Genomic DNA, 15,188 nt, shown 5'->3' on the forward strand with positions numbered 1-15,188 from the left:
TCAGTCTGGTGAACCTTTGCTGCACTCCCTCTATGGCAAGTATATCCTTTCTTAGGTAAGGAGACAAAAACTGCACACAGTACTCCAGGTCTCACCAAGGCCCTGTACAACTGTAGTAAGACATCCTTGCTCCTGTACTCAAATGCTCTTGCAATGAAGGCCAACATACCATTTGCCTTCCTAACTGCTTGCTGCACCTGCGTGTTTGCTTTCAGTGACTGGTGTACAAGAACACCCAGGTCCCTTTGTGCATCAGCATTTCCCAATCTAGCACCATTTAAATAATACTCTACCTTTCTGTTTTTCCTACCGAAGTGGATAACTTCACATTTATCCACGTTATACTGCATCTGCTATGTATTTGCCCACTCACTCAACTTGTCTAAATCGCCTTGAAGCCTCTTTGCATCCTCCTCAACTCACAATCTCACCTAGTTTCGTGTCGTCAGCAAACTTGGAAATATTACACTTGGGTCCCTCATCCAAATCATCGATATATATTGTGAATAGCTGGGGCCCAAGCACTGATCCCTGCGGTACCCCATTAGTCACCGCCTGCCACCCCGAAAAAGACTCATTTATTCCTACTCTCTGTTTCCTGTCTGTTAACCAATTTTCAATCCATGCCAATATATTACCCCCAATCCCATGTGCTTTAATTTTGCACACTAACCTCTTAAAAAAAGGTGAATCAACCGTGGCTAACAAGGGAAATTAGGGATAACATAAGATCCAAGGAGAGGACATATAAATTGGCCAGAAAAAGTAGTAAACCTGAGGATTGGGAGCAGTTTAGGATTCAACAAAGGAGGACAAAGGGATTAATTAAGAGGGGGGAAATAGAGTATGAGAGTAAGCTTGCAGGGAACATAAAACCTGACTGTAAAAGCTTTTCTAGATATGTGAAGAGAAAAAGATTGGTGAAGTCAAGCGTAGGTCCCTTGCAGTCAGAATCAGGGAAATTTATCATGGGGAACAAAGAAATGGCAACCAATTAATTAAATACTTTGGTTCTGTCTTCACAAAGGAGGACACAAATAACCTCCCAGAGATGGCGGGGAACATAGGGTCTAATGAAAGGGAGGAACTGAAAGAAATCAGTATTTGTAGGGAAATGGTGTTAGGGAAATTGACGGGATTGAAGGCCGATAAATCCCATGGGCCTGATAATCTACATCCTAGGGTACTTAAGGAAATGGCCCTAGAAATAGTAGATGCATTGCTGGTCATCTTCCAAAATTTGATAGACTCTGGAACAGTACTCATGGATTGGAGGGTAGCTAATGTTACCCCACTATTCAAAAAAAGGTGGTAGAGAGAAAACGGGGAATTACAGACCGGTAAGCCTGACATCGGTAGTGGGGAAAATGCTAGAGTCCATTATAAAAGATGTAATAGCAGAGCACTTGGAAAACAGTGACAGGATTGGACAAAGTCAACATGGATTTACAAAAGGTAAATCGTGCTTGACTAATCTACTGGAATCTTTTGAGGATGTAACTGGTAAAATAGATAAGGGAGAACCAGTGGATGTGGTGTATTTGGACTTTCAAAAGGCTTTCGATAAGGTCCCGCATAAGAGATTAGCGTGTAAAGTTAAGGCACATGGGATTGGGGGCAAGGTACTGACTTGGATAGAGAAGTGGTTGGCAGACAGAAAGCAAAGAGTTGGAATAAACAGGTCTTTTTCCGAGTGGCAGGCAGTGACTAGTGGGGTACCGCAGGGATCGGTCCTAGGACCCCAGCTATTCACAATATATATTAATGATCTAGACGAGGGAACTAGATGTAATGTCTCCAAGTTTGCAGACGACACAAAGCTGGGTTGGCGTGTGTGCTGTGAGGAGGATGCAGAGAAACTCCAGTATGATTTGGACAGGTTGGTTGATTGGGCAGAAGCATGGCAGATGCAATATAATGTGGATAAATGCGAGTTTATCCACTTTGGTGGCAAAAACAGGAAGGCAGATTATTATCTGAACGGCAATAGATTGGGAGAAGGGGAAGTGCAACGAGACCTGGGTGTCCTTGTGCACCAGTCGCTGAAGGTAAGCATGCAGGTGCAGCAGGCGGTTAAGAAGGCAAATGGTATGTTGGCCTTCGTAGCGAGAGGGTTTGAGTACAGGAACAAGGATGTCTTGCTGCAGTTGTACAGGGTCTTGATGAGACCACACCTTGAGTATTGTGTGCAGTTTTGGTCGCCTTATCTGAGGAAGGATGTTCTTGCCATGGAAGGAGTTCAGCGAAGATTCACCAGGCTGATACCTGGGATGGCAGGAATGATGTATGAGGAGAGATTGGGTCGATTGGGCTTGTACTCACTGGAGTTTAGAAGAATGAGAGGGGATCTCATTGAAACTTATAAAATTCTAATGGGACTAGACAGATTAGATGCAGGAAGGATGTTCCCGATGGTCAGAGAGTCCAGAACCAGGGGTCACAGTCTAAGGATAAGGGATAAGCCATTTAGGACAGAGATGAGGAAGAATTTCTTCACCCAGAGAGTGGTGAACCTGTGGAATTCTCTACCACAGAAGGCAGTAGAGGCCAATTCATTAAATATATTCAAGAAGGAGTTGGATATATTTCTTAAGGCTCAAGGGATATGGGGAGAAGGCGGGGACAGGGTGCTGAATTTGGATGATCAGCCATGATCTCATTGAATGGCGGAGCAGGCTCGAGGGGCCGAATGGCCTACTCCTGCTCCTATCTTCTATATGTTTCTATATATGTTTCTTATGTGGGACTTCATCAGAGGCCTTCTGAAAATCCAAATACACCACATCCACTGGTTCTCCCTTATCTATTCTACCAGTTACATCCTCAAAAAACTCCAGTAGGTTTGTCAAACATGATTTCCCTTTCATAAATCCATGTTGACTTTGCCTAATCCCATTGATATTTTCTAAGTGTCCTGTTATCACATCCTTTAGAAGACTCTAGCATTTTCCCCACTACTGATGTTAGGCTAACTAGTTCTGTAGTTCCCTGTTTTCTCCCTCATCTGAAAGACGGCACCTCCGACTGTGCTGCCCTCCCTCAATACTGCACTGGAGTGTCAGCCTAGATATTTGTGCTCAAGTCTCTGGAGTGGGGCTTGAACCCACGACCTTCCGACTCAGAGGCAAGCCACGGCTGAAACTGCTCGTAATTTTCAGGATGCGGCTCAGTGACTGGCGTTCTCATTTTAAAGGTTATTTGGCATCTGTAACAAAGTGTGGTGTCTGAAGTGTGATGGATGTCTGCTAGATGCAAGAATAGACATTGCTCGTGGATTGCGTCAGTTAGTAAAGATCTGCTTTCAATACCAAGCTATTCAAAGAATGATAAAGCAGAACAAGCAAAGTCAGTACGGGGGACAGGTCCTGTCAAAAGATTTTTTTGGGGTTGGAGGAATAGTTTGATTTTTTTTTGTGTGTGTGTGTGCAGGTTTTTCAAGCTGAGGGTGTTGATACTTAGGAAATGGAGCATTTGTCCCTGTTTTATACGTCCAGAGTTGGCAGCAAGCTCAGGTATAGAATAGCCAGATGTGGCCTAAACCTCCCTCTCCTCAGTTCCAACAAAACACGCTTCAATGTAAGCCTCCAGTGAACATCCCCCTAAAGCTGCAACAGTGTGAATTGTTTTCCATTTCCCACGCCAGCTTCTGTGTGACAACAACAATTTGCATTTATACAGCACCTTTTAACACAGTAAAACGTCCCAGGGCATTTCACGGGTGCGTTGTCAAACAAAAATTTGACACCGAGCCAAATAAGCAGACGGGTGACCGAAAGTTTGGTCAAAGAGGAAGGTTTTAAGGAACGTCTTAAAGGAGAAGAGGTTTCGGGAGGGAACCTCGGAGCTTGGGGCCTAGGCAGCTGAAGGTACGGCCGCCAATGGTGGAGCGATGTTATCACTAAAATAGATTATCTAGTCATAGCTAGTTTGTGGGAGCTTGCTGTGCGCACATTGGCTGCTGCATTTCCTGCAACAGTGACTACACTTCAAAAAGTACTTCATTGGCTGTAAAGCGCTTTGGAACGTCCCGAGGTCGTGAAAGGCGCTATAGAAATGCAAGTTTTTTCTTTCTTTACTCTAGTATGGCAGGAATGACATATCAGGAGAGATTGGGTCGATTGGGCTTATACTCGCTGGAGTTTAGAAGAATGAGAGGGGATCTCATTGAAACTTATAAAATTCTAACAGGACTAGACAGACTAGATGCAGGAAGGATGTTCCCGATGGCGGGGGAGTCCAGAACCAGGGGTCACAGTCTAAGGATAAGGGGTAAGCCATTTAGGACTGAAATGAGGAGGAATTTCTTCACCCAGAGAGTGGTGAACCTGTGGAATTCTCTACCACAGAAGGCAGTGGAGGCCAATTCATTAAATATATTCAAGAAGGAGTTAGATATATTTCTTAAGGCTAAAGGGATATGGGGAGAAAGCAGGGACAGGGTACTGAGTTTGGATGATCAGCCATGATCGCATTGAATGGCGGAGCAGGCTCGAGGGGCCGAATGGCCTACTCCTGCTCCTATCTTCTATGTTTCTGTTTAAGTACAAGCTTAGGCCTAGGCTTTCCAATGGCCGATATTTTAACGGCAATGTTAACCAATGTATTTTAAACGGGTTAGCACAGCACCAAAGTGCACCAATCAGAAAATCTCGGGTTTACTATCTATAGTCAATACAGGGGAGAACGAGGCATAATATTGTTATGTTTCCTACTTTGTCGAATATTGATGCTAATAAAATTAGGTGCAGTTCCCTTTGGCGTTTACTTTTAACTGTAGTTCGAAAGTGAAATGAATAGAGACAAATATGGGCTGGATTTTCCTGCTGACACTAACCCAGGGTGGAGTAACTATCGCTTAGCCTGGTTATTTTTTAGCCTGTATCTTATTGTCTAAAAGAGGTAACCCTACATCAGGTTTTGATATAAGCTTCTTTCTGCGATGGCTGGTGTCGAGAGCTGTTGGAGTTCACATCGAACCCCTTACAGTGGAGCAACACTTTAGTTCCAGCTTTATTTTTTTGCACATTTACTGCTGTGAAATACATGTCTCATACAAGGAGGGGGGGGGGGGGGGTGTTAAAGATTTAGTGGCGTGGTGTAGATGTAAATTCTAATTCTATCCTTTCCTTCAATCAACTGGAAGACTGACAAATGACCGTTTGGAAAAAGAAAAAGCCGAGCTTCTCCACCATCTAGAGGTCTGCAGGAAGCAAACGGGTGCAGCTGCAGAAGGCAGCAGCAGAACTGGTAACCCTTTTAATATCGTTCTCACCTTCCTTAGCTAGACTATACAGTGCTGCGAGTCTTTACTGAACAATTACATAACCAGACCAAGGTTTTCTATGTGTTCAACTAACCAGGCATCAACCTAGCACAAAAAAAACTGTTCAAGATGGTTTTAGTGGGATGCATTTGACAACCTGGTACAGTCAAAACCCAGACATGGGAGGTGTGTGGCCTGGTAGAGAGGGCAAGGAAACTGGGGGGAGGGGTGGAAGAAAAGGCCACGGGCCCTGCAGAAATAAGACCGTAACGATTATCTTTTCCTCTAATAAATGATGACATACCATTTTAGTCGTCCCCATCCAACATAAACCATACAGGTGGACTTTTCCCTTTGAATCCACCCATTATTGGGTGGTCCTGGAGCATGAATGTAAGGAAACGAGGTGGAGACGTCCATCCCGGAATCCCAGATCCAGGAAGCTGACCTCTGGGAATTTCCCTTCCTCATTACAGCTGATACTTTTAATCCCCATTCTCCCTGTCGGTGGTTGTACCGGACTCACCACCCTGGTGATCCAAGAGTATTTACCCAAAATTGCTGCACTGTAAGAGGGCACAAGTCCCATTCTCACCCCCGGGGTGGGGGGGACTAACCCAGCTCATCCAGGAATCCGCCCCCGTTAGACCAGACCTTTCGATTCTGAGGGGCCGTGGATGGAATCTCTGCCGCACCCCTCCTCCCCTCCCCCATTACACCGTGGAGACACCTCCCAATGTGCCAGAAACAGACTGAGGGAAGCCTAGACTTAGCCATTCACAAGCACTTAAGATACACAATCTAATTCACACATGAATTAACAGGCTTAAAGATCAGTCAGCCGACACTGACTCCGTTTCAGCTTTGAGGGCAATAGAATGGAAGCCATCTTAGAATTAAGTAACAACCTCAGACATATGCAAATCTAACAGACCCAATATCCTTTTTGTCACAAAAGAGTTATTTTTCTATGTAAAGTAGTGATGTGATGTTTGGTGTGTATCCCCGTTGCAGCTTGCGATGACGTGTTAGGCAGAGGACTAAAAGAGGACAAACTGATGGGCGAATTATTCGAATTACAAACACAACTCAAGGCATCAGACCTGGAGAAACAACGACTGCAGGTGAGCAGACTTGCCTGGCTCAGCAATACTTTACACCACGTGTGTGAGATACATGGCTGGAACTTTTCAAATCAGCGGCGTCGGACTGCTCTTGTATTTCAAACAGCAACACATTGCAGGATTTGGGTAGATCTCCAGATTGCCAAAGTTCACATACAAAGGATTAACCAGCTTGTGCTCCATTCCTGTGCGCGCTGTTATTACACAGGCATCAACCTTGACCGCAGCAAGCTGCTTATCTTACGCAGCGAGTTGTTGTGATCTGGAAGGCGCTGCCTGAAAGGGCGGTGGAATCAGATTCAATAGTAACTTCCTAAAGAGAATGGGATAAATACATAAAAAGGAAAAAAAATCTGCAGGGCTATGAGGGAGTGGGACTAGTTGAATAGCTTTTTCAAAGAGCTGGCACAGGCATGATGGGCCAAATGGCCTCCTGTGCTGTATCATTCTATGATTTATTACTCATCCCGAGCCGCAGTTAGAACCACTGCGCAAATTAAACTGTCTGCGATGATTCTGGATTTATGCAGTATAGATGTACGAAGCAACTTCACCATCTAAACACCCCATCAAATCATCAAAGGTTGAGTTATTTTTAAACTGAGGAGTACTGCTCCCATAACAGAACCTCAAAATTACTTAAAGCTGATGAATGATTCAAGTCAGAATGTTTTCATTTTAGGAGCGCGGCACAGAATCTGTACCTTCCTACTAAACGCTACAATATTCAGAATCTGTACCTTCCTACTAAACGCTACAATATTCAGAATCTGTACCTTCCTACTAAACGCTACAATATTCAGAATCTGTACCTTCCTACTAAACGCTACAATATTCAGAATCTGTACCTTCCTACTAAACGCTACAATATTCAGAATCTGTAGCTTCCTACTAAACGCTACAATATTCAGAATCTGTAGCTTCCTACTAAACGCTACAATATTCAGAATCTGTAGCTTCCTACTAAACGCTACAATATTCAGAATCTGTAGCTTCCTACTAAACGCTACAATATTCAGAATCTGTACCTTCCTACTAAACGCTACAATATTTCTGCAGGTCTTGTTTCTGATTGTTGCCATACTGCTACCTATCGGGTGTGTAAAATGGCATAACCAGTGTTTTTTATTTCTTCCTGGGATGTAGCAGGCAAGATACCACATTTATTGCCCACCTTTAGTTGCCATGAGAAGTATGGAGAAAGCGGGGTAAAAGCTTGAATGCAACCAGATTGAACAGAAACTCGTATTGGACCTAGCGATATGGGCATCACTGGCAGGGCTGGCATTTATTGACCATCCCTAGTTGCCCTTGAGAAGGTGGTGAAGCTGCACTCCGTGTTGTTAGGGAGGGAGTTCCAGGATTTTGACCCAGTGATGATGAAGGAATGGCCAATGTCGGGATGGTGTGTGACTTGGAGGGGGACTTGGAGGTGATGGTGTTCCCATGCATCCGCTGCCTTTGCCCGTCTTAAGTGGTGGAGGTCGCGGGTTTGGGAGGTGCTGCCGAAGAAGTCAGTCAGGAACCAGTTTGAGCCACAACACGAAGAGCCTGCATCCATTCTATTAGTCTCTGGAAAATCAGATTGTGCAAGTACAAAGTGGGGCAGTTTCTAGAGGACAGTGTGAAGGGACAGGAGTTGGAGTGTGGGGCACCTAACTTATTAGGGTTTGCTAGCAGAAATCTGTCTATATCCATTGGTATTGCATCTTCATCTATTACCTGACCTGCACTGTGTTATAGGGTGTTACAGCTGGACTTCTGAACATTAACAGTAAGGTGGAAATCAGAAAAGAATCTTCAGAATGGCAAGAAAAAAAAAATCAGAATTCACTCCCGTTAATAAGTTTCATCAAAAGCCCCCAAACAGCTTTAAAATTTTATTGACGCAATAATCTAATTACCTTTTGATTTCTAGGAAGAAATAAAGAGGTTGAAAAAGGAGCTCGAGAACTTTGACCCCTCCTTTTTTGAAGAGCTCGAGGATTTGAAATTCAATTACAACCAGGAAGTTAAACGGAACATTCTACTGGAAGAACAATTAAAGAAGTTATCGGAGCAGTTTGGGGTCCAAGTGGATATCCCAGGAAATGTTTCCATTGACTGAGATGTGTCCCCAAGATCAGTGTTAGTGAAGAGCTTTCACCATTCAAAAGTTAGTTAAGTTTTACAGTTGTTGAATTTGATGATCTCTCAAAAAAAAAAATGTCTATTTAATAGTCTAAGTCCATGCTTTAAAACTGCATTAATTTTACAATACTTCAGCATAGGAATGGGAGGAGACCATTCAGCCCTTCAGGCCTGCTCTGCCATTCAATGAGATCATGGCTGATCTGCACCTCAACGCCATTTACCCACCTTTGCTCCGTATCCCTTGATACCCTGACCCAACCAAAATCTATCAATCTCGGTCTTGAAAACTCCAATTGTCCCCCCAGCATCCAAAGCCTTTTGGGGGGAGAGAGTTCCAGATTTCTCCTACCCAATTTTCTTGCTCTTTTTGACATTTGCTAGTTGGCCAATCACTATCTGTGGCAGCAGCTAACCTGAAGCTTTTTTTTTAGGTTAAGGGAGATTAGTGTCCAGGGCAGGAGGGAACGGGGGCGGAGGGTGAATTCAACCTAGTCATTTTTTTTTTTTAATCCAAAATTCTGTGTCTCCAACATGGCGGGAGCTTCAAAGCTTGTGTTTTTCCCCCGTGGAGACCGAACATTTCAGATCTTCGACATAAGGCAGAGTTCCAGTGACACTTGTTACAGGCCCATTTAGAAACTGGGGCTGTGTGGAAAGTAACCGAACGACGTCAAGTGAAGTACCAGTGGTGCTTCTGCTTCCCATTTCAGACAGTTCCTATCTGGGATCACAAGGATTGCCCATTGGTGCGATTTCCCACTCACCTACAGACCCAGTACGGACATCAACTAGGCAATTCCCTGCAGAGTGCTAAATCCCTAATGGTCTTTGTAGTCATGGTCCAACCCACTTACCAGACAAAAGACTCAGCCCTCAACAGTATCGTCAGGAAAAGATGGCAACATGTTTTTATTTGAAATCAATACTATAGAACGTTCCCACCCTTCTAGCTGAAGGACGATGTTTGTGAGTGAAGACTTGAGAGGTCAACAAATAGTTTAGTTAAAATGTACATTGAAGAAAAAGATAGGATCCATAATGGGGATGGAAGTTTACAGGCCTGACTACACATAAGAACATAAGAAATAGGAGCAGGAATAGGCCACTTGGCCCCTCGAGCCTGCTCCGCCATTCAATAAGATCACGGCTGATCTTGGGCTCAAAGCCACTTCCCTGCCTGCTCCCCATAATCCTTCACTCCCTTATCTTGCAAAAATCTATCTGTCTCCACCTTAAATGTATTTAATGACCCAGCCTCCACAGCTCTCTGGGGCAGAGAATTCCAGATTTCCAACTCTCGGAGGAAATTCCTCATCTCAGTTCTAAAAGGATGACCCTTTATTCTGAAACTATGACCCTGAGTTCTAGATTTCCCCACGAGGGGAAACATCCACTGCATCTACCTTGTCGAGCCCCCTCAGTATCTTATATGTTTCAATAAGATCACCTCTCATTCTTCTAAATTCCAATGAGTATAGGCCCAACCTTTCTTCATAAGTCAACCCCCCCATCTCCGGAATCAACCGAGTGAATCTCTCCTTTCTTTAAAAAACTATTTTATCTTGTCACGTCTTTCTTCCAGCACCTGGAAACACCAGTTAAAATGAGTGTTCCTTACTTAGTATTGTGGGAGTACGGGCTAATCAATTGGCACGCTCCCCCCTCCCCCGACACTCCTTTGCTTCAGTTGTCCATTTGCACATTATGCTGACTGTGCAATCAATGGTGTGAGAATTTTGCTCACACATAGAGACACGTGTACAAACGTACAGGCACATAATAAAATACTCCGAGGACTGAAGGTGCATTCAAAGACAGAAGGTTTGTTATACGTGTACTAGCTCAATATTTAAACGGTTATTTGGTGTTTGTTACTTTTGGCTTGAAGCCTGCAGCAAGGATGGATTTTATGTGAACAGAGATTCTAATCGCCTATTTTCAAAAACATACAAAGTAATCATATTGATGGAAAAATACTATTTTTGTAGAATTTATTTATATGTATTAGATCATTTCCTGTACTGTGAAGACTGTTCTATAAATACAACTTATTGGTATTTGTTGCATGTTGTTTAGAAGTGAAAACAGTTGCCGAGGGCAATGTTCCCTCTAAGCTGTGTGGCCGCGCGGCCCGGGACCAGCTTTTCAAATGTTAAATTTTGCACATGTGCAAAACTTTGAATGGGCCGCACAGCCCGTTAAAGGGACCGCGCACCCAAAAAACAAATTAGGGGAACATTGGTAACTTGTGGAGTGTTTGATGCCGACACTTGGTGCCTGAGAAGAGAATGTGCTCCATTTCCTAGCACGAACATCCCTCACTTTTTTAATCAAAAAGAGAAGTATTAAACTTTTATCGCAATAACGCACTGTAAAATCTAGGCTGAAAGTTGGATCTTTGTGATATACACAAAACAGAATGCAATGTATACACACGTTTTTGAAACCAAATTTAACAAAATCATTATTTACAGTGTCATTTAAATACACCCTCACCTTGACGAGCCCATAGCAATTTTAGTTGGGATGCTTGTTCATCCAAGGAGGTAAAATAGGCTGTGCAGAATGGGAGGTTTACATCACCACCTCTTCCCTGTTCAGCAGTGACAGCTCCTGAAACTTGCAAACAACCCCAATTTAAAACTCCTCTGATTTTCAGGGAGCACCACCGACACCTCAAGTCTCTTCCCTTTTCCATTGGCTATGGAGGGTGTGATTATACTACAGGTATCCCTCTGCAAATGAACTTTTACCAGCAGCAGAGTCGGGCTGGGAGCAATCACTCTGTTGCTAATGTTAACTTTTAAAATGGAGTTTAAATAGTTCCAGGGCCATCTCAGGAACTGCCATTTGAAACATGGCTTCGCCCCCTGCCTGGAGTTATACCGCATCTCGCCTGACGCCGCTGGTCTTGCATCTCGTCCGTATTGTGCTAGGGCATCAGATCACCAACCGCACTCCCAAGTTTCACTGCTACTTTCATGCTGGTGGACATCTGAAGCCGTGAGATTTACACACGCTGCTTCTTTTGTGAATTCATCAAAAATATTTTATGCTAAAGGGTGTTAGAGAAATAATTCAACATTTTCTGAAATAAAGTAATTAATATAAAACTACAATCAATTACTTCTAATAAGAAATTTAATGAAGCCTGACATTTTTTTATATTAAACATATTCTTAATGTTTTATAAGTGGTGCGTAATAGGCACTTATTTGAAAATAATGTAAAGGTTTGTTTAAGAGGAAATTACCATCTTTGTGCTTACTGTTCACAACTGTCTGGAGTAATTTTATATACAGGAGGAATCCCACCCCAACCGCAGTTTTGCCATACGCGGATTTCAAGTAAACACGGTTTCCTCTCTGCGACAACTTTTGCCAACCGCAGCAGTGAATTTTGCGTATACGCGGTTTTTAATTTAGGATTAAGGTAAATAACATGATTTTTATTGCTTTTTTATTGTGTTATTTGAACATTTATACTGTATTTGCCAACCGCGGTTTTACTAACCACGGGGGTTTTCAGGGACGTTTCCCCGCGGTTGGGGAGGGATTACTGTATACAACTTGCATTTATATAGCGCCTTTAATGTAGTAAAACGTCCCAAGGCGCTTCACAGGAGTGTTATCAGACATTTGACACCGAGCCACATAAGGAGATATTAGAACAGGTGATCAGAGAGGTAGGTTTTAAGAAGCAACTTGGAGAGGCAGAGAGGTTTAGGGAGAGAATTCCAGAGCTTAGGGCCTGAGCAGCTGAAGGCACGGCCACCAATGGTAGAACGATGGAAATCGTGGATGGGCAAGAGGCCAGAATTGGAGGAGCGCAGAGATCCCAGAGAGTTGTAGGACTGGAGGTGGTTTCAGAGATAAATGCGATTCAATTCCATAATTACCTTGAGCTAAGCATGAACCTCGGAGGCTGTGGGAGTGCTCCACCCACCTCACTGCTGATCAGCTGAAGTGGTCTTTGAGTTTCCTGAGCTGTTACCTGATATGCAGTTTATGTCTATAAATATCTCTTCGGCAGTACACTGCAAATCATCATCAATAGCCACATGCGCTTCAAACTAAGTCATTCCCACTGGGAACTCTTCCAGAAGCACCTCCGTCTCCAAATCAACCGAAGATTGGCAGCTTATTCTACAGGAAGTTTCCTCTCTGAAAGTTGACTAACTGGGTTTTTGGAGTGGAAATCATGGCCCTACCAGGAGTTATACTCCTGTCAGCGCAGCTCTCAGGGTCATAGAAGCAAGCAAGCCTTCCCACCAGGTCAATATACAGTCCCTAGGAATTAAAGATAGATGGAGGAAAGAACAGTAGAGTAGAAAATGGGGAGAGACAGGAGTTATGGTGAGAGACGGGCAGACAGACAGAGTTAGTGAGGGATAGGCAGACACAGTTAGTGAGATAGGCAGACAGACAGAGTTAGTGAGATAGGCAGACACAGTTAGTGAGATAGGCAGACAGACAGTTAGTGAGATAGGCAGACAGACAGAGTTAGTGAGATAGGCAGACACAGTTAGTGAGATAGGCAGACAGACAGATAGTGAGATAGGCAGACAGACAGAGTTAGTGAGATAGGCAGACAGACAGAGTTAGTGAGATAGGCAGACAGACAGAGTTAGTGAGATAGGCAGACAGACAGAGTTAGTGAGATAGGCAGACAGACAGAGTTAGTGAGATAGGCAGACAGACAGAGTTAGTGAGATAGGCAGACAGACAGAGTTAGTGAGATAGGCAGACAGACAGAGTTAGTGAGATAGGCAGACAGACAGAGTTAGTGAGATAGGCAGACACAGTTAGTGAGAGGCAGACAGTTAGAGGGATAGGCAGACAGACAGAGTTAGTGAGATAGGCAGACACAGTTAGAGGGATAGGCAGACAGACAGAGTTAGTGAGATAGGCAGGCAGACAGTTAGTGAGATAGGCAGGCAGACAGAGTTAGTGAGATAGACACACAGACAGTTAGTGAGATAGGCAGGCAGACAGACAGTTAGTGAGATAGGCAGACAGACAGTTAGTGAGATAGGCAGGCAGACAGAGTTAGTGAGATAGGCAGACAGACAGTTAGTGAGATAGGCAGACAGACAGTTAGTGAGATAGGCAGGCAGACAGAGTTAGTGAGATAGGCAGACAGACAGTTAGTGAGATAGGCAGACAGACAGTTAGTGAGATAGGCAGACAGACAGTTAGTGAGATAGGCAGACAGACAGTTAGTGAGATAGGCAGACAGACAGTTAGTGAGATAGGCAGGCAGACAGAGTTGGTGAGATAGGCAGACAGACAGTTAGTGAGATAGGCAGACAGACAGATAGTGAGATAGGCAGACAGACAGACAGAAAGTTACAGGAAAGAAAACCCTGAGTAGTTCAACCAGTTTCTTAAAAAGCGATCTCCAGACTTGGTCATGATAACACATTCAAATGGTAAGATCTCCAGTGGAGTTTTAATACAGCAATGAGGACAGTGAAGTAATTAAAATCTAGCCTGCATAACTTTGAAAATCCAACTTGAAAAAGGTCAAAGGCTAAGAAAAATGATTCTACAGTATTCTAAATTTGAGTGTAATTATACATTGATAAGGAAAACTGGGAGCTGTGTCCCTTAAACATCTCTGCTTGTAATCCTGCAAAACTTAACTCCCATACCTTCAAACCACAAGCACCAGTCCTCCTCACCAGTCCCTCGTTAATCCCTCTTATCTGTAGCTGCCTTGCCTTTAACTCTCCCATCTTTACAGCCCTCCGAGATCTCTGCGCTCCTCCAATTCTGACCTCTTGCACATCCCCCGATTTTAATCGCTCCACCATTGGCAGCCGTGTCTAAACTCTGGAATTCCCTCCCTATACCCACTCCATCTCTCCTCCTTTAAGACTCTCCTTAAAACCTACATCTTCGACCAAGCTTTTGGCCACCTGTCCTGATATCTCCTTATGTGGCTCGGTGTCAAATTTTGTTTGATACTCGCTTCTATGAAATGCTTTGGAACATTTTACTACATTAAAATGCGCTATTAATGCAAGTTGTTGTTGTTGCGGCTGCTTCCAATGTGTAGGCAGAATGGCCCAGAAATTCAGGTCGGAGGCTTCCCGCGGGTGCAAGCCTCCGACCTGCACTTACCTTGCGCGCCGGCTGTTGAGCTGTGGGCCCGCGTGGGATTCCGATCCTGGGCCTCCTCCAACTGCCGGCGCGCAGTGCTTGTGTATCCCAGGGGCGCAGTTAGTTCGATGCGTCCCCTGGGATCACGTGGGCCATGGAGAGCCAATGGTAGCAGGGAAATGCCCATTCATAAAATTGACAGGAAGAGCTGTCAAAACTATAAATACTATAAGCCCCAAAACATCACATTTTTAAAATAACTATAAATTATATAAAATAACTATTTTAAACAATAATTTAAATTTTTGAAAAAATTAATTACATTTTCTAACAGGCCTAAAAATAAACTTACCTTTCTTTACAGTATTTAAAAATAATAAACCTGTGGAAAAAATGTTTTAATTTTAATTAATTCACCACTCACCACGGTGGCATAGTGGTTAGCACTGTTGCCTCACAGCGCCAGGGACCCGGGTTCGAATCCGGCCTCGGGTGACTGTCTGTGTGGAGTTTGCACATTCTCCCCGTGTTTGCGTGGGTTTCCTCCGGGTGCTCCGGTTTCCT

General features: G+C 43.8%; 1 protein-coding gene across 11 annotated transcripts in view; it reads left to right on the plus strand.

The window, feature by feature from the left end:
- cep290 (centrosomal protein 290) overlaps window positions 1–10,577 on the plus strand; it is a 148,575-nt gene extending 137,998 nt beyond the window's left edge. For 9 of the 11 annotated variants that reach the window (XM_086009500.1, XM_086009504.1, XM_086009505.1 and 6 more), the window contains 3 exons: window positions 5,144–5,247; window positions 6,278–6,387; window positions 8,306–10,577. In XM_086009500.1, coding sequence (XP_085865626.1) covers window positions 5,144–5,247; window positions 6,278–6,387; window positions 8,306–8,494 — 403 coding nt within the window. In that variant the 3' untranslated portion in view covers window positions 8,495–10,577. Of the gene's footprint in view, window positions 1–5,143; window positions 5,248–6,277; window positions 6,389–8,305 lie in introns of those variants that run through there. The other 2 variants (XR_015081455.1, XR_015081456.1) reach the window with 1 other exon arrangement.
- The last annotated feature ends 4,611 nt before the right edge of the window (window positions 10,578–15,188 follow it).

The sequence above is a fragment of the Somniosus microcephalus genome, chromosome 16, assembly GCF_052327205.1.
Source record: "Somniosus microcephalus isolate GS21.2 chromosome 16, FLI_Smic_1.0, whole genome shotgun sequence".
Taxonomy (NCBI): Eukaryota; Metazoa; Chordata; class Chondrichthyes; order Squaliformes; family Somniosidae; genus Somniosus; species Somniosus microcephalus.